This window comes from Saccoglossus kowalevskii, chromosome 2, assembly GCF_978046115.1.
Source record: "Saccoglossus kowalevskii chromosome 2, keSacKowa6.1, whole genome shotgun sequence".
In the NCBI taxonomy this organism is placed as follows: Eukaryota; Metazoa; Hemichordata; class Enteropneusta; family Harrimaniidae; genus Saccoglossus; species Saccoglossus kowalevskii.
Window position 1 is genome coordinate 22799244 of NC_140642.1, and position 22797 is coordinate 22822040.

Consider the following 22797-nt stretch of genomic DNA (forward strand, 5'->3'; position numbering starts at 1 on the left):
CAGAGGCAAATCTTATACGTCAATGCAAACAGTGTAATCCAATGTGAGTTATGTAAATACCATGGGCGCTCATGGTAACAACAAATGAAAGACTGCTATTCCTCCTGGGATCTATAGGTCCATGGTATTACCAAGTGGACATACACAGCTGGAGATTGGATTATTCGTCGACAAAAACAATTTCAAACTATTTGCATGATATTCTGTGAAATGTTGTAATTTCATTGTGTTTACTCATGTGGAACGACAAAGTAACACTGGATCAGTATTATGTGGATTAACACATACAAACAAATTGTAAACAACGCAACTCATGGCCCTTAGATGACCTATTATTCCACATGGGCAGATGTCTTGCACAACAAGACTAGTACGTGACAGCTATGAGATTATCCGTCGGTAAACAACGAGACGTACATGGGTAGTAAAAGTGTCATTGTGGTATGTGATATCACTACGCTCTGCCGACATCCACCGTTAGACTTGTTGCAAAGACTATAGTATTTGGTTGTTGGCGATGAATCTATGTTGAGTCGTATTTACTGTGATGTTTGAAAAACAAAGAACCTTGTATGGAGAACTGCCATACTAGATGAACGTAGCCAAATTCCACACAAATGATGTTTCATGATTTCCAATGACGCCAAAGTAATACGTGTGTATGAGAATTAACATATACTCGCTGATTTGGTCCTTGTTGTTCGATACGACGTCGTTATTTTTAACATTTAAATTTATTCTGGTGAACGGTATATATTTATAACTACAAAAAGACTCGAATACTTTAAGGTATCATGGTTAACACGGCGCATAGTGTTGCGTGTGGGTACCACGACACATTTACAACACGTGTCAACTACATTGTTCTGTATGAAAAGGTGCTTCTCGAACGGGTCAGAGGTCAATTGTTAGTTGATGCAATTTGTTGAGCTGTAACAACGCATTCGTGTCACTCTATTACCAGTACTCCACCAGGCAATGTACGAGATTGATTCTCTGGTCACGTAATCGGGTGAATCAACATGTTTTGACAGCAAAACATATAAGTCAATATTTTCCTAATATCATAGATAAATATACCAGTATACGCCGGTTATAATAAAGAGGGGGCTGAAAACATTCTATAATTTACAAAGCAATATATATATAACATGTGGATATCAAAATAAAGTAATGACAATCTGGCATTTTTTTCAAGACACTTTAGGGCTGAAATGCCAAATAATTAAGAAAAATAGTGCTGACCAAATTATTATTTTTTTATTTATTTTTTTTTTATTTTTAGTAAATAGATTTAACGACTGTTTCTCTTCAGAAATACGTGAAATGTAGTGTTACCAATAAACGTCACAAGTTATTACCAAGTGTACCGACGGGTTGCACCGCCCCTAGTAATAAATAACATTGATCGGATGTCATAAATCAACGACCGTCATCGGGCATTTATTTCTCGGGTACTTATATGTCGTTTTCATTAATTAATCCACTTATTCTGTGCCTCGGCCTGCGAATCGTAGAATATTTTGACAATACAAATAATTAGTATCTTCTGTTCAAGACATAGACAATGTTATGTTAGACTTTGTTTGGACTAGTAACATACACAGTGGCATAAATCTCTTCTGACCAGAATAAAAAAAACACATAAAAGGTTGTGTAAATCATGCTTCATAATATGTTAATATGCTCCATGTAGTATTTGGTGAGGAATGGAGTTGATTAACTCGAGGTGAGGTGGAATCAAAACGTCCAGTCATTTTTCATTAAAAATAATACACACAAAATAAAGCTACAATTTCGTATTTCGTTAAAGCTAATGTCCTGAATGTTCAGATCATTGTTCTGTTTTATTATTTGCCTCACTGTGATTTTTATTCACGATATGTCGCACCCAGCAACACACTCCTCCCTACACTCGTCGAGTTGCTATACAGTGGAGTAAATAAATACTGTGTTACTAACCTCATCATTGCACTTCGAACGTCACGATATATGCGAGCATGGCACAATGGGTTACATACTCCTCACAGTTCTGACTAGATAATCTCATGATCCGGGAGCATTCCTGTTGAACTAGCTCATTATTCGCGTTTAATTAACATTTCAACATGAGTCGTCCACGTCCAGGGAAAACTAAGCTAGTGAGCTCACGAAGACGGAACCCGAAGAACAAAACAGACGAAGCTAAAACTGATCACATAGACAATGAAAATAATGTCGATACTCGTAGACTAAGCAATGAAAACATCGTCGTCGTCACTGTCAGTGAAAATGGTGATATCAAAAATACTCAGAACGATCGTCCACGTCCAAGGAAAACTAAGCTAGTGAGCTCACGAAAACGGAACCCGAAGAACAAAACAGACGAAGCTAAAACTGATCACATAGACAATGAAAATAATGTCGATACTCGTAGACTAAGCAATGAAAACATCGTCGTCGTCACTGTCAGTGAAAATGGCGATATCGAAAATACTCAGAACGATCGAAGTTATCTGAAGAACAGTGCCAGTTCTGGTAGTATACGGGAGAAAGATCCTGAGAAACAACATGCAGAATTTTACGATCTGGATAATTCGCAGGTAAGTTGGTAAGAAATGAATGTAAGGTCACTTATTATGTAATTTAACGTGGTAGTACGCTGAGAAAAAGATACTATTTTCACCCTGATAATTCCTGCAAAGAGTATGACAAACAACCGCATGTCTACGTCTGAGTAGCTCAAGCATATACAACTCAATTTAGGAATGCCGTGCTTGCTATAAGGCTCTTCACATACCACGCATCCAAACGCTGATTCTAGGCGACTGCTGCTCTAGCAATACGTCTTTGGAAAATAATTTAAATAAGGGATAAAACATATATTATTATAAAAAAATATATATATATACTAGTAGTCCTGACATGCAGATTGCCTTCATGCAATACCTTGTCTAAATATGATCATGCTTAGACGTACTATATTGAGATGTCTAGTGGATGTGACTCCTTGCCGTCTAATTCGCATGATGTTTCCGAACTAAGCTCACAAAGATGACCTGTTGGCGTAATTTAATATGTCATATGTACACGTCTTAAAGTGTAGCGTATCTATATATTCCATCCAATGTTGTTGTCGCCTTAATTTTTCAAATGCCATTTTGTAACCAGCAAAATTTCGGTGAAACATTTCGCAAAATATTATGTATTTTTTTAATAATCTCCGTGTTAATTTTGAACCGACTCAACATAATTTATCATTAGCTACATATCTTAACACGTCCATTATTACATTTTTAAGACAAACGGAGGCGGATTTGTTTTCAGAAAGCCCGGATGTGGAAGTTGACTTTGGCTTTCAATTGAGAAGGAGATTTTATAAAATAGTGTAGTACTGTTGTCAAAGATGTATTATTAGTGTCGGGTATTTCACGCCGATCCGACCAAGTTACATTGTATTATGTTTGTACACGACAACAATCACTTTGGGTCACTAAGAGGACAATCATTCGAAAATTTATTTCATTTTTACTGTATATTTTATTTTGTATTATATTGACTGTTGCCATATACAGCTTTCGCGATGACCACAACTTTGAAATAAAAACTTCCAGCAACCAAATAATAATTGCTGAGAAGAGTAATTTGAATGCTCTAACTTGTTGATCATTACATCAGACTTGTGATGTGTCTACGTCATTTCACCGAACACTGTCATGCCGACATGCACAACCGATTATAAATTATTGTATTTTGTCAGATTGCTGAACACGATTCAGTGAAGAGCTACAAGAGTAGCGTAGGGTACGATGGCGATCCATTGTGGATGTGTAAGCAATGTTGGTGGTGGTTGTGGTTTGTGGTTGGTGCACTCATTGGTGGTCTTATTATAGGAATAGCACTAGGTGTTATTCTAGGCATACCAGTTTCAGGTGAGTCGATCAAAATTAGAGGAACGAAGGTGCCTTATTTACACTACGATGTGTCTTCGCATTACTTGTAAACACACAATGTGTTTCGCTTGTATATGCTGCATGGGACTCATAACAAACACATAATGCACAGTGCCACGATTGCGCATGCGTTGTCTAATTATTGTCGTGTGTGCCAGTGGTTTACTCTGACAATCACATGAATATGGCGCATTTCTTATACGTTTTCCGTGTGTTGGGCATTGTTTGTGTTTTGAACTGCCCTTCAATGACAATATTATCTGTAAGACGTTTTACCACGTACCTGATTCGTTAGTACCTGGCAATGGTCTATGCTTAGAAAATACAATATAAATGTTTTCTAGTGTCTTTGGTTTTGCACAGGAACTGTGATTTTTGTTTGTTTGTTTTTGTCCATGACTTTGTAATCTTTATTATTTGTTACATAGCAACAAATGACGACAAAACAGATTGCATAGATGAGCTGACAGCGTGCATTGAAGGTAGAAATACATATGCGGGGACGTACGGTGGTCTGAATCCAACGGGAGCCGGATGTAAAAACTACTTAGACGGTTGTTACATTGACGGGATGTCGGTCATATGCCAAAAGCCAGGAAGTTTACATTTTAAAACTACCGTGAGCGGGGCCTCTAGTGACTGTGAGAGAGATTCCACTAACACCACAATAACATGCGGAGTCACGATGAAAATGATAACATATTGTTACAATTAACAAGGAATGATTAAATAATATAATTATATTTACAATGCGTCACTATGGTAGCTACTTAAAACGTACCTGGCGGCAAATAAGATATCCGAGATATTCCGTTCAAATGTGACTACCAAGCGGGGTCGCCGTGGGGTTCATGCCCAAATATAAGTGGAATAGGTACACTGAACTATGTCACGAATATTTGTATATATTAGTCGTTTATATTTAATGACTCTTAATTCACTGACATCATCACACTATACAAAAAACTATAACTATCCAATCAGCTCATTATAATATTATAGCACAATACGCATATTATGCATGACCTCAAAATGTCACACATCCTGATATTTATGTGGGTAAATATTCTATCAATTAGACATTTGTCAATTATTATTTTTCTAAGAATGTAGTTGGTTTACCCCTGGAGTTCATCCAAACCAGTTAAACATGACTAATGGCTGGTATAACATTGTATATTATTTACTGCTACTCTAGATAGAAAGTTCCCGGATGTATGAATGTTAGGGGTTATATGCGAATCCTATTAGCTCTTATTTGTATTAGCACTTCCCAGCAGCATATTTATTTCAATTATGGTAATTAAACAGAAAACTTTTGAATATATATTCGGGGAGGGACCTTTTATGTTGTGTGTATCGTCTTGGTCGTGGTGGGATGGCGCCCAAACCAATACATATATCAGTTCCAAATCATTGAAATAAAATTTGATTCTTATTCTATCCTATCAGTCCATTTTACCGTTCATCCTTACTTACTTCAATAATTATTTTAACCTTTTCTCGATTACGCACACAAAGTTCCGAGTTTCAGTGTCACGACATCTCATCCGTCATTTTGTTCAACCAAATCTTAGCTGTAAAAAATCACACTGGTACAAAATGTATTTAGATACGACAAGTTCAGTTTGATTTGAAGTACCGAAAATTCATATAAAATCTTGGTTTTGTCCAAATGTGGGCACACACGAGCAGGTAATCGTCGTTAACTAATTTCAAACGAGCATACAAGTTGTTTTTGTAATCAACCATAATTCCCATTGTCACTAAATGGCATATTGAACGCAGCCGGAAGATGACATTACATTTCTACCAAGTTATACTTTTTATTTTTCCTCTACATTGTTCGTGTAATCTTAATTCGATATGTGTTTTGTGGAGCATAGATTATTTTGTTTAATACGTGTTTTGGGATCGCCATATACATATACGAAGAAAGTTTTCGAAATTTGATTGAAAAACAATGTATTTTATGCGCCGTGTATACATCGCATTCGTTCAAGACCGACCACGGCATTGAGCCACGACCGTTGTTCTTCAAATAACACCAGCATGATAAAATAAAATATGTGTTCTTCACAGTGAAGTTTGTGTGGTTTATCTTGAAATATGTAATTACGAAAAAACCAAATGGAGTCAGGTACACACTGTCGAACAAATCCACATGCGACATTCAACATGTATATTTTTATTTATAACTATTCTCGTTGTGTCCTTTAACAGCTGACCTACAGTGGCATGGGTTCTTGGCTGTGTGTACGTAATAACATAAATGTTGTTGCCGCTAAGAATAATACATTGTCATTGAGTTTGTTCATCTGACAAACTAACAATAGGCTCTTTGTTACCCACAGACGTCGGCGTATCAACGTCTGACAGAAACGGCGTGCCTTGGTATGCTTGATTGAAGTGCGTGATATCTGTACGTCAGCATTAACAATGCTGCGTTTTTGGACCCAGGTGTTGGCTAGCTCTGAGATCAAACAAGGATTACACATTCCAACAGAAAGGCACATTAATATACGCGACAGTAGTTTAAATAGTCCGTCAATATATATTGATTTTTTTTGTCTGTCTATTCTCATCGAATAATCGCGTGTTATGTATAGCCACACCCAAAGCAGGTCGGGTTTTGGCTTTATTAATATAATGGAAATAGTTACGATTTATATAAGTGATTCATCCAACTTGTTGTTAAAAGATCACTAAGTTATACACAAATTTAAAATTCACATGTTTAGTGAATTCTATTGCTCAATAATTTATTGGTTGCTGAGACGATGGCTGATTGAATTCGAACTCTCTTGCGAAGGTCGACAACAAAATATTGTGGACACATCGGTGATTGGTTGCCTGGCAACGTTAATCTTCACAGCTAGCTGGCGTATAATTGATGACGAGACACTGCTACTAATGTACGATCTATCGAGGTAGTTTTTATTGCTATGGTAACCCTGTTTACAAGCATAATATACTGTACAATGATTTGATCACATAAAAAGCCTTTAATCGACCGCAGCCCGTATAATGAGTAGTACAGGCAAAGTTAAGCTAACCAGCTCGCGTAAGCGAAATCCGAAGAAGAATCAAGTTGAAGATGCGGATTCAGCCGTTGAACTTGGCGATATCGGCGTCGATGAACAGTCACGCCATACCGTCACAAATGGCAATGTAAAGCAACGAGAGTACGGAGATGATAAAGACGACATACAACCGACACCTGATGACAATAACAAAACGAAGACGTTTGACGACGAATCGTTGCGTGACGAGAAAGACGATCGCCGATCAATAGGCGGTGAAAATGACGAAGCACAAAAACGGGATGGTGAATATGATGATGACCGCTTATATGGTACAAACAGTAAAGATAAAATTGACGAAAATTACCAGGTAAACCAATTAATTAATTAAACTAAACCAATTTTGAGTTTGAGCGTGTTATACTACTACATCATGGTACTTAATACTGTGGAGGGACCATGATTCTAACAGCTTGCAGAGAGAATTGAAAATAGTGATCTAATCATAAGTACTGGATTTATCTAGCAGCCATAATATTGATTTTTATTGGCATTCTTCCTAGTTATGGCGCTACGTGGTCCAAAAATGTGAACATAATTTTTCCGACTTTGGGGAAATTTAATGCAGATATTTTGGTAGGGTTGTTTATCGAAGAGCGAATGTCTGCAGTGAAGCGAAGTATCAGTAGAGAATCAACTATATGACGACAATGTGTGTAAGAGGGGTGGTACCATTCGCCAACACAAAACACATAAAATCCATTCATCATAGGTGTATCGACATTGAAATAAAATATTCCCTTGAATAAAATGGAAAAAAAATCTCCTTTGATAGAAATAACTGATTAATTACGTCAATTAATCATTTATAAATATATTTACCTCTATGGCAACCAACATTAACAAAGACCATTGTCGGTATATTGTAAATAGTCAACTACATATTAGAATATTGTTCATTAGTTACAGGAAAAGTCATTACCAACTACTATTTACAATTTGTAACCTGTAGATAAAGGCAAAGAACACAAACTCTAACGACGGCTCCGATAGTCTATGTAGCCTGGCATGTAAACGGAACTGGTGGTGCTGGCCATTCTGTCTGGGTATAGTGATCGGTGCCGTCGTGATAGGAATATTTATAGGTATCATACTTAGTGGCCAGCTTAGAAGTAAGTGTTGTGCATTATAATTTATAGCCTTGCCGTGTTCGATTGATTGATTGATTTATTAACTGATTGATTGATTGATTGATTGATTGATTGATTGATTGATTGACGGGCATTTGCTTATATTTATTTCCACAGTTGTTTCAGATGAATACACCTATTGTAGCATTGAACTAGACATATGTACAGACGACGTGGCTTCTTACTGTGCACAGTATGGTTCCCTCAACGGCTATGCATGTGGGAGTGGTTGCACTCACTACGTGAACAACTGTAGAGTACATGACAACACTGTTAGTTGCAACAATTTCTACATGGTGACCTACCCTCACCCCAACTCTACTGAGGAATGTGAGAAGAATTATTCAAATAACAAAACCGATGTCGATATTCAATGTGGTTCGGACGTAAGCATGGATCCCGTCTGTTGACTTGAGTTAGGGTTGTGTTATTCAGTCTACAATGTATTAAACAATTCCTGAACCTGAACTGCAAAAAAATATTTCACATCGCCGAGCCGAAAGAAGCAGATAACTGCAAATCCAATTAGTGCGCAACAAAATAGCAACACATTTCGTGTCAGTACATTGTATTTTATGCTTTTCGATGATATCTGGATGTCACAAACATTATTTATATATATATATATTGCGAATTGAAAATGTTTCCGATAACCAATTGCGAGAATCTGACCGGTGGTGGCGTGCTCTCTGTAATTTGAAGCAATGAGTCGCATCCAGTGGAATTGGTGGAATTTCCTGGAGTGATCTGTATTTTTCAAACAGTTGTGGACGTTGGGGGTAAAGTGCGAACACATACTGGGATGAATTTGCTCCAGAATATGTTTTTGTTAATTGGTGTATTCATGGTGTACTTATTCATTCATTTACTTGACATCATGCAGAGTATACTTAGTATATGCATAATATAACAGTCTTTCATCATAAACACATTGTGTTAATGCTTCCATATAAAACATTTACACGAATATAAAAGTAACCAAAGCATAGTCATATGTATTGTATATTGTTGATGCTATTATTGGTAATGCTAAAAAGATATACAACGTCAGCAAATGTACCGTATACAACGATCGAATGGAGATACGTGAATGAAACACACATAAGAATTCGACAACACGTATTAGAAACACCGCGGGGAAGTATTTAAACATATAGCGGTACACGCAGAGTTTTGATCAGAGCCGAGTAAATTACACGTTGGCACTAGCCCGAATGTAATTTATGAGACCCTAATCAGAATTTGGGTTTTATATCTATAAACCCACACTTTCCAGTGATTGTTTCGGACTTACTGGTACATCACAATAACACGATAAAATTGAAAGATTCAGAAATCCGCATTTTCAGCGCTGAATGTATATTATTGTACGTTATGTCATCTGCTCATGATAATTCAATGGATACCTCTTGACATTGAAATTACCCTTCTAATTATATATATATATATATATATATATATATATATATATATATATATATATATATATATGTGTGTGTGTGTGTGTGTGTGTGTGGGGGGGGCTTCTGCCAGGTAAGTGTTCTCAAAACAGTACGCTGAATAACAATTTCAGCCTCCTAGTCGTATTGTTGAAAAGGACAATGATAGGATACATGATATTATTAAACATCTGTCACCTAACGCCATAAGTTACAGTTTTAACGGGGTATTTTCATCCTACCAAAAGGAAATGTGAATTCCAAATATGGAATGATTACTCGCGTAAGCGTCTTTTCATAATGCAAACAAACATGGCTGTCACCAGGGTTAGAGCGGAATCCACACAAAGAAGTTCGCTGATTCTGTTCTAAACTTTTCGGATTTGGCATTCTCATGATGTATCCTTGGAAGAAACAGATGTATAATAATAAGGCTATTACAAGGATACCTAAAAGTATGCACTCAGACCCCGGGACTCAGACAGTACGCCGTCCCGGCCCGGGGGGGTCACTCTATATAAAAACCTTACACAATGTGCGTTCTTGCTAAAAAAAAAATAATAATAGGCCCCTAGGGCTGGCAGCACATTGACAAACCATACCCCCTATTGCGGACACAATGTAAATTTAGTATCCCCTAATGCAGACATATTGAAGAAAAAACCACCCTCTATTTCAGACACATATTGAGAACATCCTACCCCTATTGCGAGCATTGTCTGCAGTTTTTTGCACTCAGGCGGAGTGTGATAATCTCAAACAAATTACTGTGTATGCAACTCCTGTTGGTGTCATTCGTTGTTTGGTGAAGAAAGATGAGAAATATTGATATGATTGTGAATATGGACAAGTATTTGATAGTTTAATACACAATGCACACAACTTTGCCAGGATTCTTATTCCATCAGATACCATTACGCAATTTTATGTTCGGCTCCGAGTGACTTTGGCATGAATACAGAACAGAAAATCCAGAAAAAAGCAGGAGCTGAATGCAAAAGAAGTTTCGGAAGTGTGGATGACTCAGGGATGACTTTCTGCATGCGGCTTATTGTAAACGACGAAACGAAACGAAACGGGATAATACACATAATGAAAATTAAACAGAAATTAGAGAAAATGGGTTTTATACGCACAATATTTACAAAATATCTGTCGAAAATAATATTTAATACGTATATGGCTCGCTTCGCTAATTACAGATAATCAAAAATCTGTAATCAGCGAAACAAGGGTCTTACACGTAAAATATTAACAATTGTCGGTCAAAACTTGGCCAGTATATTCACCTTTCAGTAGTGTATATAACGACATAAAACATTTGCCGAAAATAACAATATAATCAGTAAATGGTTCGTTTCGCTAATTATAGATAATTGTTTAATGAAGTTTTATACAAATACAGGTCAAGTTTCGTCCGATATTTGTGATTATTGTTCCTGTAAGACCCTTATTTCGCTGCGTGATTGCATTATGTTATCCCGTTTCGTTTCGTTTCTTAGATTACAACAAGCCTCCTTATGCTCGTGTTGGAAGTGGCGGGAAAATCCCAGCGGGAAAGTTCAGGCGGACGTTTGCGGCCTGGTCGGGGCTATGGGCCCGCCAATTCGGGGCCTAGGGCCGTGTATGGGAGTGGTTGTTGCAAGAGAGGGCCTACAGTGGGCGCAGTAACCCTGTGAGCTTATTTCTGAGAGCCTATTGCAGACATTAGCATTTTAAAGGGGGCCTATTTGCCTCCCGCGCGGGTCCGCTTTAGAAGCTGAAAAACACCCTGCTTTCCCGTTAAATGTTGAACGCACATGGGGTAGTAACAGCATATAGAGTGACCCCCCAGGCGTCCCGGGCGCCGTCGCACACTGCTGCTGCTGTGCTGTCTTCGTGCGTAGTTTGAGCTCAGACTAGTACATGTAATACAAGTCTGAGGCTTGAGATATCCTCGTAATAACCTCATAGTATTTTGCTTCGTCACGAAATGAGGTCGCTTTGTGTGTAACACACCTCCGAGTATTCGTTCGATGTAGCATTACATTACATTCTCTAATGGGCATGTGCAGCGGTTGTATTGAAGATACGGTAACAATCATTATGCACAGTATTAGTTGTTCTGATTTTTCATCTAACGAAGGAGTAGTTTGTTCTGCAAACGCAATATTTTATTTTATTTTATGATAAATCATAGTATCAACCAGCACCTCGTAGCCGTGCTGTTTCAAGAGTAACCCTTATTGTCATTTACAAGATACTGGGCATAAATGTGACTGTTGCACTTGAAATAGCACTGCTACAAGGTGAGATAAACGACTTATACAAAGACAATCCGACGAAAATGTAAAATAAATGCATACGCTATTTCACTTTTTTGCTGCTTTGCATAATTACAAAAGACCATTCCAAGTTTGACCAACCTTTGTAATAGTTGAGAAAGAATTCTCATTCTTTCGACATTCCAAACATTTACACCTGGCCAAGCTCCGAGTTCAAAAATGCTTGACGCGGGCAAGTGTGCGAATTACCAGTCTACATGTTCACGGACCAAATTGTGGTTATTACTATTATGCGTATGACAAAAACTGTGACTGATTACAAATCTGCAATCTATATCTCATTTGACTAATAGCGTTGATCTCAAATCACTCGTCAGTTATATCATTCAATACCACAACCAAAATGTGCCAAGTGACTTGATTTGCCGTTACGTGATAACTTCTCAACAAATTACAATGTACGAATACTACGACATTAACGGTAGAAGTAGAGTTGATTGCCATACTCTAGTAAATACTCATTTTAATTGATTTCCCAAATTCAATCTTGAGCAAATATACTTTATAAAATAGAGAATATAGGTTATTAACTGTCAACGGCGCCTCACAAAGACCTTTAATTCACATAAATAAGAAAGAATCTACGAAAAGATGAATGAAATGTTCATTCAAAACTGTTTTCTAATTACAATGGATCCCGTTTTTTGTACACAACTTCCTGTAGTGGAAGACAATAAGTATTGCTCAATTTATTGAACTACAAATATTTCAGGCACGTGTGTCATGATCTGCTTATTATATGTTGAACCAGGTGTCTTTAAATGATAAAACATTAACTTTCTTGCCATTGAAAATGTATGACAGTTTGAAAAAACAGTGCAAATTATGCCAAAACGTGTTCAGATTTTGCTACGGATTCTGTTATGCAGTAGTGCTACAGTTTAATTAAAAGTAGTGTGGCTGTCGCATTTACAAAAACGGCCTTTGAACGAGCAAATCCTTTCGCAACCGTTCGTAAATTTGCTAAACCTAACGGTATTTGGCGTTATATAGTGTATTCAGCAATGGTCAGGTGACCACACGTCTCGCTGAATTGATAACATGGCATTGTCACCTGATCGTTAAGACCGCTCTCTAATGGAACGAACGCGCTCTAATAGAATGGCTCGAGCTAGGTCTATTCGCTTTTAACTGTCATGAATTTGTTTTTGCGTATCTGTTAACCGACTTAATTAGCTGATTATTAGCGAATTGCTGTGTTATGTCTGTCATCGTGTAGGCCTATTTGAAGTTTTGGACGGAACTTGGCTCAGTGATTTGGAACTAATTACAAGATACCGTCGCTATTCTGACATCCGTAGATATTAATGTAGTGAACGATTAATCAAAAGATATGACGTATTCAGTACTTAGTATGATTGGCTTTATAATTGAAGGTTACGCCCTAGAGTCTTTTACTGTTTTGTAATTGGTCAGAGTTTTGAAAATGAATAAAGAGAGTTTTGAGTTGGTCTTGGCGAATACTCCACGACAGACGCAGTCCGAGAGAGTCCAGGGGCGAGCCTTGAGGCAGTCCAGTCTTGGGCGAGTCTTGGTTCAGCCTTGTGATAGTCTTGGGGACTTTTCCCCAGGGCGCTGTGTCTTATAGAGTGCTCCAAAAGATCGACTAAGACGAGAGTTGAAACGTATTTCGTTGTGTGTGCCTTATTTGACTGTAAAGTTAAAGTGACTTTCCCGATCCCGTACCTCAAGGGGACGAGATAGAGAGACGAGACGAGTTTCCCCCCTGGCGGTGTGGAGACCCCGAGAGAGAAGATTTCCCCCTGATATAACACCGAAGCGCTTCTGCGGGGTAGAAAACAGTCACTGTGACGACTTTATATGGCTGCGTGTGCAGTCACTTGTCATTTACTGGTAGAATATATCTAGTCTCGAAATTTACAGTATATATTAACAGAAGACTGACTACAGGTCAAAATGATGTCGATGTTGAGAATGAATTTTCTTTCACCCATCCACATTTTGAAACGTCAAGTGTCTCCTGAATCAAATGCGGCATTTCGACTCGGACTAATCTGATTAAAATCTGATGTAGTGTACGGGCTTTAATTATTTTGGCTATAAACTTATTTTTATTTTATTTTTTATTACTTTTGTTATTAATGCCCTTTTATTTTATTATTTTACTTTGATTTTGATTTTGTGATTACTTTTTTAATTCCGTCCTTGTTGGCTTTCGCAATTACCAAAACTTCAAAAAATAAATACTAGAACACAAAAAAATTATACATAAAAGCCAAAACTAGGATCTTGTTCGAAAATTGTTCGAATTAGACAACTGCGAATTAGATGATTGAATCATAGTTTCGCTATCACTGCTGAATCGTGATTGTGTGATAAGTACTTAGCACATAGAGGGCGGTACAGAAGAACTACTGAATAACGAATCACAACCACTCGTTTGAATTTGAACCTACATATAGGTAAATATTTACAACCGCCGTTAACCACATGCATGGGTGAACTGAAACGTGTTATATTCGTATAGTAATATAAATGCACATAACGGTAAGTACAAGTTTATTAGACTAAGTGATATACATATGGTATAATGTGATATTCAAGACGTTTATGTAACAATTGCAAATATCCCACTGTCGGTGAACCATTTGTGAATTATGTACGTCAGTTTAGCGTGGTGATATTTCAGCACATGGTATTGACATATTTCTCGATTAGTTGCACTTAATAGCGTTCGCGTTCGCTGGTTATTGCATAGAGGGTCTATGGTTATTGCCAATGGAATGAAACAATGCGCAGTGTGCTTCAGTGTGTTTTCAATGAAAAGTTCCTTTGACAGTTTTCATGATAATTTAATAAGATCTTTGAAATCGATCTTTCATCAAAAGAACATAATTTATCGTGAAAGATTAGTCTTTGATCCATCAAAAGTTAGTTCCCTAGCCGGGAATCGAACCCGGGCCCTGTGGGTGAAAGCCACATATCCTAACCACTAGACCACTAGGGAGCACATATTCGTTATTCCAATCGCTCAGCAACACGGTGTTATTGCAATAACAATGTAATCTGGTTTTCAGGGTAAACGTGAGTAATTACATAATCTAAACCAGATTTCCAACACTGATTTAGACTTTGCATTACAAATACTGAATACGTCATATCAAGCGATGCGTCTTTAATAGTTAACACATTCATATCAATGAGAATAGCATTAATTTCCAGATAAATGCCTTTCAAGATGACTTGTATTGGTAATGATGTCACAATATCAAATCACAGAACAATGATTGTGTTGATATATACAAAGTTGCTAGTTTAGACTGGACTTAATACGAGAAATCTTCATAATCCATGTTTTATTTTGTGTTCGCGCATTTGTGGTCCTGGAGAGGTTTGGTCTAAATAAATGAATAAATAAATGTCATCCACTGACAAAATGTCTATTACTTGGTACCTGTTCAGAAATACAATAACTTTGGTGATTTTTCTGCTGATATTCTTAAGTGCAGTTTCGCTGTCCGTTCTTGGTCTTTTGTGATGGAACAGCGGCTAATTTGCATAATTAACGCTGTTTGTGGCAGTTTTTTGTTTAAATGAATCAATTTCAATGATATCGATCCCATTTCAAATTACATGATATTTATGCCATTCGCACGCTTAATTGAGTTTATTCAAAATACCCTTAAATATTTGGCAAGGTAATATTTGGCCTTGTTTGTGTATGATGTATTTTCATTGTGAAGTTTAATTTAAATTTAAATTACATTAGTATAATAGTGCTTTGTTTTGATACATGTACAATGGAACGCATAGATGTTCAGGGCTATACATTTACAGCATAATCTAGTTACATGTATTAACCATATTTCGCGTTCGTTGGTTATTGCAAACGGAATGAAACAACGTACAGTGTGCGTAATTGTGTTTCTCAGTGAAAGGTTTCTTCGATTTTCTTCTTCAATTTTCATGATAATTTTTTAAGATCGTTGAAATCGTGGTTTTGTCAATACAATATAATTTATCTTGAAATGTTGATCCATCAAAAAATTAGTTCCCTAGCCGGGAATCGAACCCGGGCCCTGTGGGTGAAAGCCACATATCCTAACCACTAGACCACTAGGGAGCACATATTATTCATTCGAATCGCCTAGCAACATGCTGTTATTGCAATATTGTAACCTGGTTTCCGACGTATTAAACGTGAGTAATTACATAATCTAAACCAGATTTTCAACACTGATTTAGACTTTTGCATTACAAATACTGAATACGTCATATCAAGCGATCTGTCTTTAATAGTTAACACATTCATGTTAATGGGAATACCAGCAATGGCACATAACCTAACCACTAGACCACTATCGATGACTTATAAATTATGCTAACCTCAATCGTAAACCAATAATTCATAAATGTAGTAAACAGTGAGCTTGTTTGCTTCCACATACATATATAGTAGTGTAATTATTCAAGACGATGACATGTACACTCAATAGGATTATACTTTGGCAATAAAATTGCTCTTGTTGAATCAATCAACCTCTTTAATAAAAACAAATAAATCAATCGCTGGTGATTTTGCTTCCGTTAGCGGCGTTCTTAATTTGCAAAAATAGTTTAGATCGTACATCTTATGTTTTCCCTTATATTTGGGAAAACGGGTATCTTCTCGGGAGAGGTGTATTCGTTTTTGATGAATTCATCCATTTAGTAAAAACAATGTCTTCACTTTAGTAATCAAGTGCATGGATAAATTACAGTCCATCAACAACATGTTGGAAGTGGAGAAATCCATTGAAATTTGAGTGCAAACCTTGTATAAACGTGTGATTGTCACCCTGCTAACAGTATATTTCTTTGTAATTTGCCATTTGAATTTGAACAATTCAGCGACAAGAATAACAAGAATCCGGAATAACAATTACAAAATGTCAAGTTCGTGTCACGTGATGCAAATCAACTCGACAGTTCAGTGTCCCCGCTCAACGAAAATTAGAAACTTATTGTAAACCCCTTTGAAAAAGATTTTTGCCATCACTGCCGATGTATTGGTCGTAATTTTCTAAAACCTAGTACATTTACACAACCAGGCCAAGTACCAAGCTAATGAAATTAGCGACGCGGTACGCCATTTTGTTCAACTTTGCAAGATAAAAATGATAGCATTTGTAGAACAATTCAATCAGTTTAGTCGTTCTGATCAATGTCCATGGCCGCTATTGCAATACCTATACTGGCGATAAGACAACAATGAGAGATTGTACAACTTAAAAAACGTGATAAACCCTCGTACTCAATCACTGTCTGAAAGTCTGCCCTTGGTATTATTGTCCGTTCATTGACCATCGCAAATTAAATCAGATTAAAACCTGTCTATGATTTTCAGTGTTTGCACAGATTGCAATTATTGGACAACTGTCGTATGCTCTCAATTATAAAATACTGTAAACGCTTTAGTTATTATTCGCTTATAATTGATCTAAATGCGTGTGAAACTTTCAGCAGAACTCATTGTTTCAATGTAAATTTAAGACCCGTAAATTTGGCTCAAAATATCGAACTTATGATTTTAAATAACGAAAAGTAATAAGTTCACAAGATAGCGACACACAGGTCAAATGATAGGACATACTGAAAAACTATCGGATACTAGTATATAATGTATGATATCATACTGGAGGGTCTATGATAATATCCAATGTTTTATATGGAAAGCCGTACGGGACCCTGCTGCGCCGATATAAATTGCATGGTAAAACATATAGCTTCAAAATTATGCTGCTTCTTCAACAAAAGTGCGATTTCCGATGTCTACGTTTACCAATTGTAGTAGTAGCAATCAGCACAAAACTTATTCACAGTCGTCGCTAATTAATTAGTAGTTGTCGCAAAGCGAGTTGTAGTAGTCGCGATTTAACGGGTGATGATTTGTAGAAGTCACTAACACACTACAGCGTATTTGTCGCTGACGCAGTTCCTTAATTTATAGACGACGACACTTCATTTTCCAAGTTGTCGAAGCAAACAAGTCCCCCTAGTAGACGACGCAACTTGCACTTTTCAAGTTGTCGACGCAAAACGAGTCCCCCTAGTAGACTTTGCATTTTTCATTCCAAGTTGACGCAGACACACTTTTTTCTAGTAGACGACGATGCATATAGCATTCTCAAGTTGACGAAGACGCATTTTTTCTAGTAGACGACGACGCACATTGCATTTTCAAGTTGACGCAGACCGTTTTTCTGGTAGACGACGACACAAAATGTACAGTGTATTTTCAAGTTCGACATCACGAGAATAGGTCTGTCGAGAATAAGTAAATGACAAAAACCTGGAAGTATAGTCATCGATTGACCTGATCTGAGTTGGTCATGTTCAATACTGTATGTTATTAATCGGTTTTAGTATTGCTCCCAGGCAAACGAGCACAATCAAGTATTGACTGCTATTCTGTTCATAGTTCCACCAAATATCGCTAAAATATCCATTGTACACACTAAAATATCTCGTCACCCATTAGCCCCCCCCCAAAAAAAAACCTATGTTGCCCTCAAGTCGGAAAATTGAAAAATTGGGTCGGTCGGTCGGATTTTGTTTCTAAACTTAATTTTGTCAACGGGGGGGGGGGTTATAAATTCAATTAAAAATTTGTGCATTTCATTTATTAAAAATAATATTTACTACAACAAACGTATTGTTTTTGTCAATAATGTTTTAATTTAATTAAGAAAATACTTGGTGTGGCGATATTTTTAATATTCTGCACCAACTATCCTTCGAATCGCAAATGTCAAATTGGCCTGAAATGCAAAAGACGTGTTTGCTCTTCAGACTTCATAGTTCATAGTATTCGGAACATGTCAGAGAAATACAGATCAACCCGAGGTTCAAAGTCGCCACTTATCCCCCTGGGAACCCTGGGGATCAAACAATGGTCCGGTGTCATGATATGTAATCAACAAAGCATGTTAATTATGAACATATGGCAATTGACCCTATACACACAGGAAGTCCTCATTATGCAAATTATGTGACCTTGTTTACTTATAGTTATTTGGGGTTGAATCAGTTCTTAGAAGTAGTAGATAGAGACAGTGTTTTTGTCAATTACTAAACATAACATCCGGGATCGTTAATTTTTAGAGGAAACACTTTTACTGCTTAAAATGGTGAGTTTTTACTTACTCACTTTTGGGCCTATTAAAAAAAAAACGCGACCCGATATTTTATTATTTCATATTTTTCGTTCGGTTCGGCTGAGGGCAAAAAAACAATTTTTGTTGTCTTATTTGTTTTCGTGTAGACCACGCAAAATGGGACAATGTTTATCGCTGCTGGTTATTTGTGTTGCCTTTTTTTTATAACTTAAGGGGTTGGTAATTTTAAATCATGGGTGGTTGCTGAACATTTTCTTGAAACAAATAATTTACAAGTTAGACACAGGGAAAGAAAATGCATGAAAGAAGGAAATTCAAGATAAATAAAAATGTACATATAAAACAATATGAAAAGAGTATTGCATTGGTCACACGCTTCCATCTCCCTATATTTTAAATGCTCAATCCCCTATGTTCTGCTATTTAATATACACCTGAGCTGAAAACTGGTGTTTCATAATTACTTGCTATAGTTTTCAGCTCACCTGGGTCTGACTATTCTATTTATTCATTGTTTTAATGTCTATCAAATGATATTATTGAGAATCTAGCGGGCTATTTTATTATGGTGAATCCACATGAAAAAATGCACAATGATCTCTTAACCATGTATATTAACTACCCTGCCATCGGCAGTTCCTGGCCGCTAGTACGACGTCAAACTACTAGGACCTGAACAAATTAAACTAATAATGACTTTATGTCTTTTTATATGGCGAACATGTAAATAAACACATATGTTCCAGGCGCCCTACCCCCTTCAGCCCGCAAACAAAAAATTGACAAACCCAGCCCACGTCAACAGTAGCGCCCCTTACCGAATTTCTGGATCCGCCATTGTATATACGTAAGTGATCTCAAATTGTAGTGCAGCTATATTCATAAAAATAATTATTTTTATATTGATGCCATTTACTATTGGTAACATTTCATTATAATTGAGAAGATAAGTATGATAGAAACTTGAGAAGGGGAAATAGTAAATTATATTCTCACTCATTTGTGTGCTAAATTTCTGTTTTAATGCAGTTTTTTATAAGTTTAAAACTGTGTTAGTGAACTTTTCTATATTATATAAAGCCTAACTTGTTATAGCGAAACCTTTAGGCAGTTTCAAGACATAACGTGTGATGGAGGTGGTGGTATGATCAACTTATAAAAAACCTATCTTACGTGGTTACTCACGAATATTTTTGCAGATTCTTATTTGCTCAGTGACCTAAATAATTAGCATGCCACTGACAAAACAACCTTTAAATTTCCTCAAGTCACATTTCTTTTATTTATGACAAATATACGAGTTGGAGATCCATATACAAATATCAACCTCCACTAGTCTTCCATATCAAGACTGTGTCATTGGGCGTTGCTACTATACACAGGTTTTATTTTATATAAATATTATTTCTGACTTGGTTTTTCTTAAAATTTTCTCTGCGAAGATTATCATCCGCACCCTAACTCAAATGTTGCGTTGGTGTCAATTTGAAAAATACACTGTGCGTTGTCGTTTACCAGGAAACGCGTCTGCCTCAACTTGAAAATGCAATTTGCGTCGTCGTCTACTTGGAAATGCAATGTGCGTCAACTTGAGAATGTGTAGTGCGTCTGCGTCAACTTGAAAATGCTAATGTGCGTCGTCGACTACTAGCAAAAAATGCGTCTGCGTCAACTTGAAATGAAAAAAGGAAAGTCACCTAGGGGGACTCGTTTTGCGTCGACAACTTGAAAAGTGCAAGTTGCGTCGTCTACTAGGGGGACTTGTTTGCTTCGACAACTTGGAAAATGAAGTGTCGTCGTCTATAAATTAAGGAACTGCGTCAGCGACAAATACGCTGTAGTGTGTTAGTGACTTCTACAAATCATCACCCGTTAAATCGCGACTACTACAACTCGCTTTGCGACAACTACTAATTAATTAGCGACGACTGTGAATAAGTTTTGTGCTGATTGCTACTACTACAATTGGTAAACGTAGACATCGGAAATCGCACTTTTGTTGAAGAAGCAGCATAATTTTGAAGCTATATGTTTTACCATGCAATTTATATCGGCGCAGCAGGGTCCCGTACGGCTTTCCATAGTTTTAATATGTATAACTTCGGTCTAAAGACTTTCGTTATTGTGAATGTTCTTGGTTTTTCAAGATGCTCAAAAATTAGTTCCCTAGCCGGGAATCGAACCCGGGCCCTGTGGGTGAAAGCCACATATCCTAACCACTAGACCACTAGGGAGATCTTGCACTTTATTCAACATTACTATTACTATGTATTCTGAATTAATCTCTTCTGACAAAGCCTTTCCTATGCGAAGCGGTAGTGCTACCCGGGTATATTCTACACTATGTATACATATTACTAAAGAATTAAACATCTTCATGATTCAATGGGATAACTCAGGGAAACATAAACGAGTTTACGCAATGTCTGGAATGAAGCACATGTATAATTGTCGTAAACACAGAGAATTCACTGATAAAATCAAAATTTACAATAATTTCTCAATTTTTAATGGACATTTTAATTGCTAATATGGGAATTGAAGTCAGTTGTGCATTAATAAAGGGGAGCAGAGGTCATTCCGTACATGGAATTTGAGATCTATGAATGAATTCCGGCGATAAAAACAACTTGTTTGTGCTGCGAAATGCTCTAAATATCGAGTATAAAACGGGTTGTGAAGTAGACGACAAACGTCACGGTCCAGATAAATATTTATCGAGATTATTTTTATCGGTAATAATGTCACAAAATCAGTCACAGGACGATGTTTGTATTATAGCAAGTCTCAAAAGTATTGGGGCAGCCTATTTGCAAACTCGCTAGTGAATTATCTAACTGCTTGGCTTTGACCATGGAACTAAATGCTTTGACTAAGCACAGTCCCTCTATAGACCGGTCGTGAAACGGGCCGTATTTCTTTAAAACAGTGCTCATCACGGGTAAATAAACGATTCACACCTGCGGATTAGCATGCATATCGTTAGCGTTTTTGACCCTCCAGAGACGGATTGCGCCCATGTTACTATTAATATTCCCAGAATGCAAATCGCCTGACTTTGAGCGCATGCATAGATATCGTTCGTGACTTTATAGATTTTTGTTCTCGAAATGGAAGAGGCAGCTGCAGTGGGGGAAACTCACTTTACTAATCCTGATATAGTGTTGATTAGTACTCATGACATGGTGGATCGACCGGCGACGTCAAACCTTTCGAAATAAACAACACAAATGATCAAAATGTAAACAATACAAAACATTGTGAAAATCGTGGCAAAACAGTCGCAAAAACAATATTAGAGTATCCGACCAACTCCTAAATAGTTGTATCTCGACATATAACAACAAATAATCGGGACACATAGGGTTGATACAAAAATGTTCCGGACGAGTGCCTCGACGCATTCTTGGTAATAGCAAGAAATGTGGTCGCCATATTTCAAAAAGCACGCCTACTTTTGAGAAACCACGCCATCGTAACTCAATGTTCAATTAAAGCGGGAGGGTCGTCACCTGCGCACGATAACAATACAAGCTAAAAACGCAAAGGCTCGTTGATAGACGCTTGTTGGTGACGACTCCCCCGCTTCGACAGTCAACAACATGATTTTTTGTTTTTATTGAATGTCCACGTTTAGTATCTGGAACTTTATTCAACAGTTAACAGAACATAGATTGTTTATTTGGTTTAATGTTTTGACGTGGCTTCTCAAAAATGTGCGTGGTTTCTAAAATAGGGGCGTTTTTGTAACCTAATGTCCGTAACACGGAT

The 22797-nt window shown here is 37.1% G+C and overlaps 2 protein-coding genes and 3 non-coding genes across 5 annotated transcripts; 2 read left to right on the plus strand and 3 right to left on the minus strand.

Moving 5' to 3' along the window:
- Positions 1-2108: 2108 nt before the first annotated feature.
- LOC144355166 (uncharacterized) lies at positions 2109-4675 on the plus strand. Its single transcript, XM_078010580.2, has 3 exons — positions 2109-2582; positions 3740-3911; positions 4361-4675. The coding sequence occupies exons 1-3, from the start codon at positions 2109-2111 to the stop codon at positions 4645-4647; spliced, it is 933 nt and encodes a 310-aa protein (XP_077866706.1). The 3' UTR covers positions 4648-4675.
- A 2259-nt stretch (positions 4676-6934) lies between these two features.
- On the plus strand, positions 6935-8555 carry LOC146748599 (uncharacterized). Its single transcript, XM_085505357.1, has 3 exons — positions 6935-7325; positions 7968-8127; positions 8263-8555. Exons 1-3 carry the CDS (start codon positions 6960-6962, stop codon positions 8553-8555), a joined length of 819 nt encoding a protein of 272 aa, XP_085361483.1. The 5' UTR covers positions 6935-6959.
- Positions 8556-14804: 6249 nt separating this feature from the next.
- TRNAE-UUC (transfer RNA glutamic acid (anticodon UUC)) lies at positions 14805-14876 on the minus strand. Its single transcript has one exon. It is a non-coding gene; the product is annotated as a tRNA-Glu (tRNA).
- A 1044-nt stretch (positions 14877-15920) lies between these two features.
- Positions 15921-15992, minus strand: TRNAE-UUC (transfer RNA glutamic acid (anticodon UUC)). The gene has a single exon. It is a non-coding gene; the product is annotated as a tRNA-Glu (tRNA).
- A 5196-nt stretch (positions 15993-21188) lies between these two features.
- On the minus strand, positions 21189-21260 carry TRNAE-UUC (transfer RNA glutamic acid (anticodon UUC)). Its single transcript has one exon. It is a non-coding gene; the product is annotated as a tRNA-Glu (tRNA).
- Positions 21261-22797: the final 1537 nt, after the last annotated feature.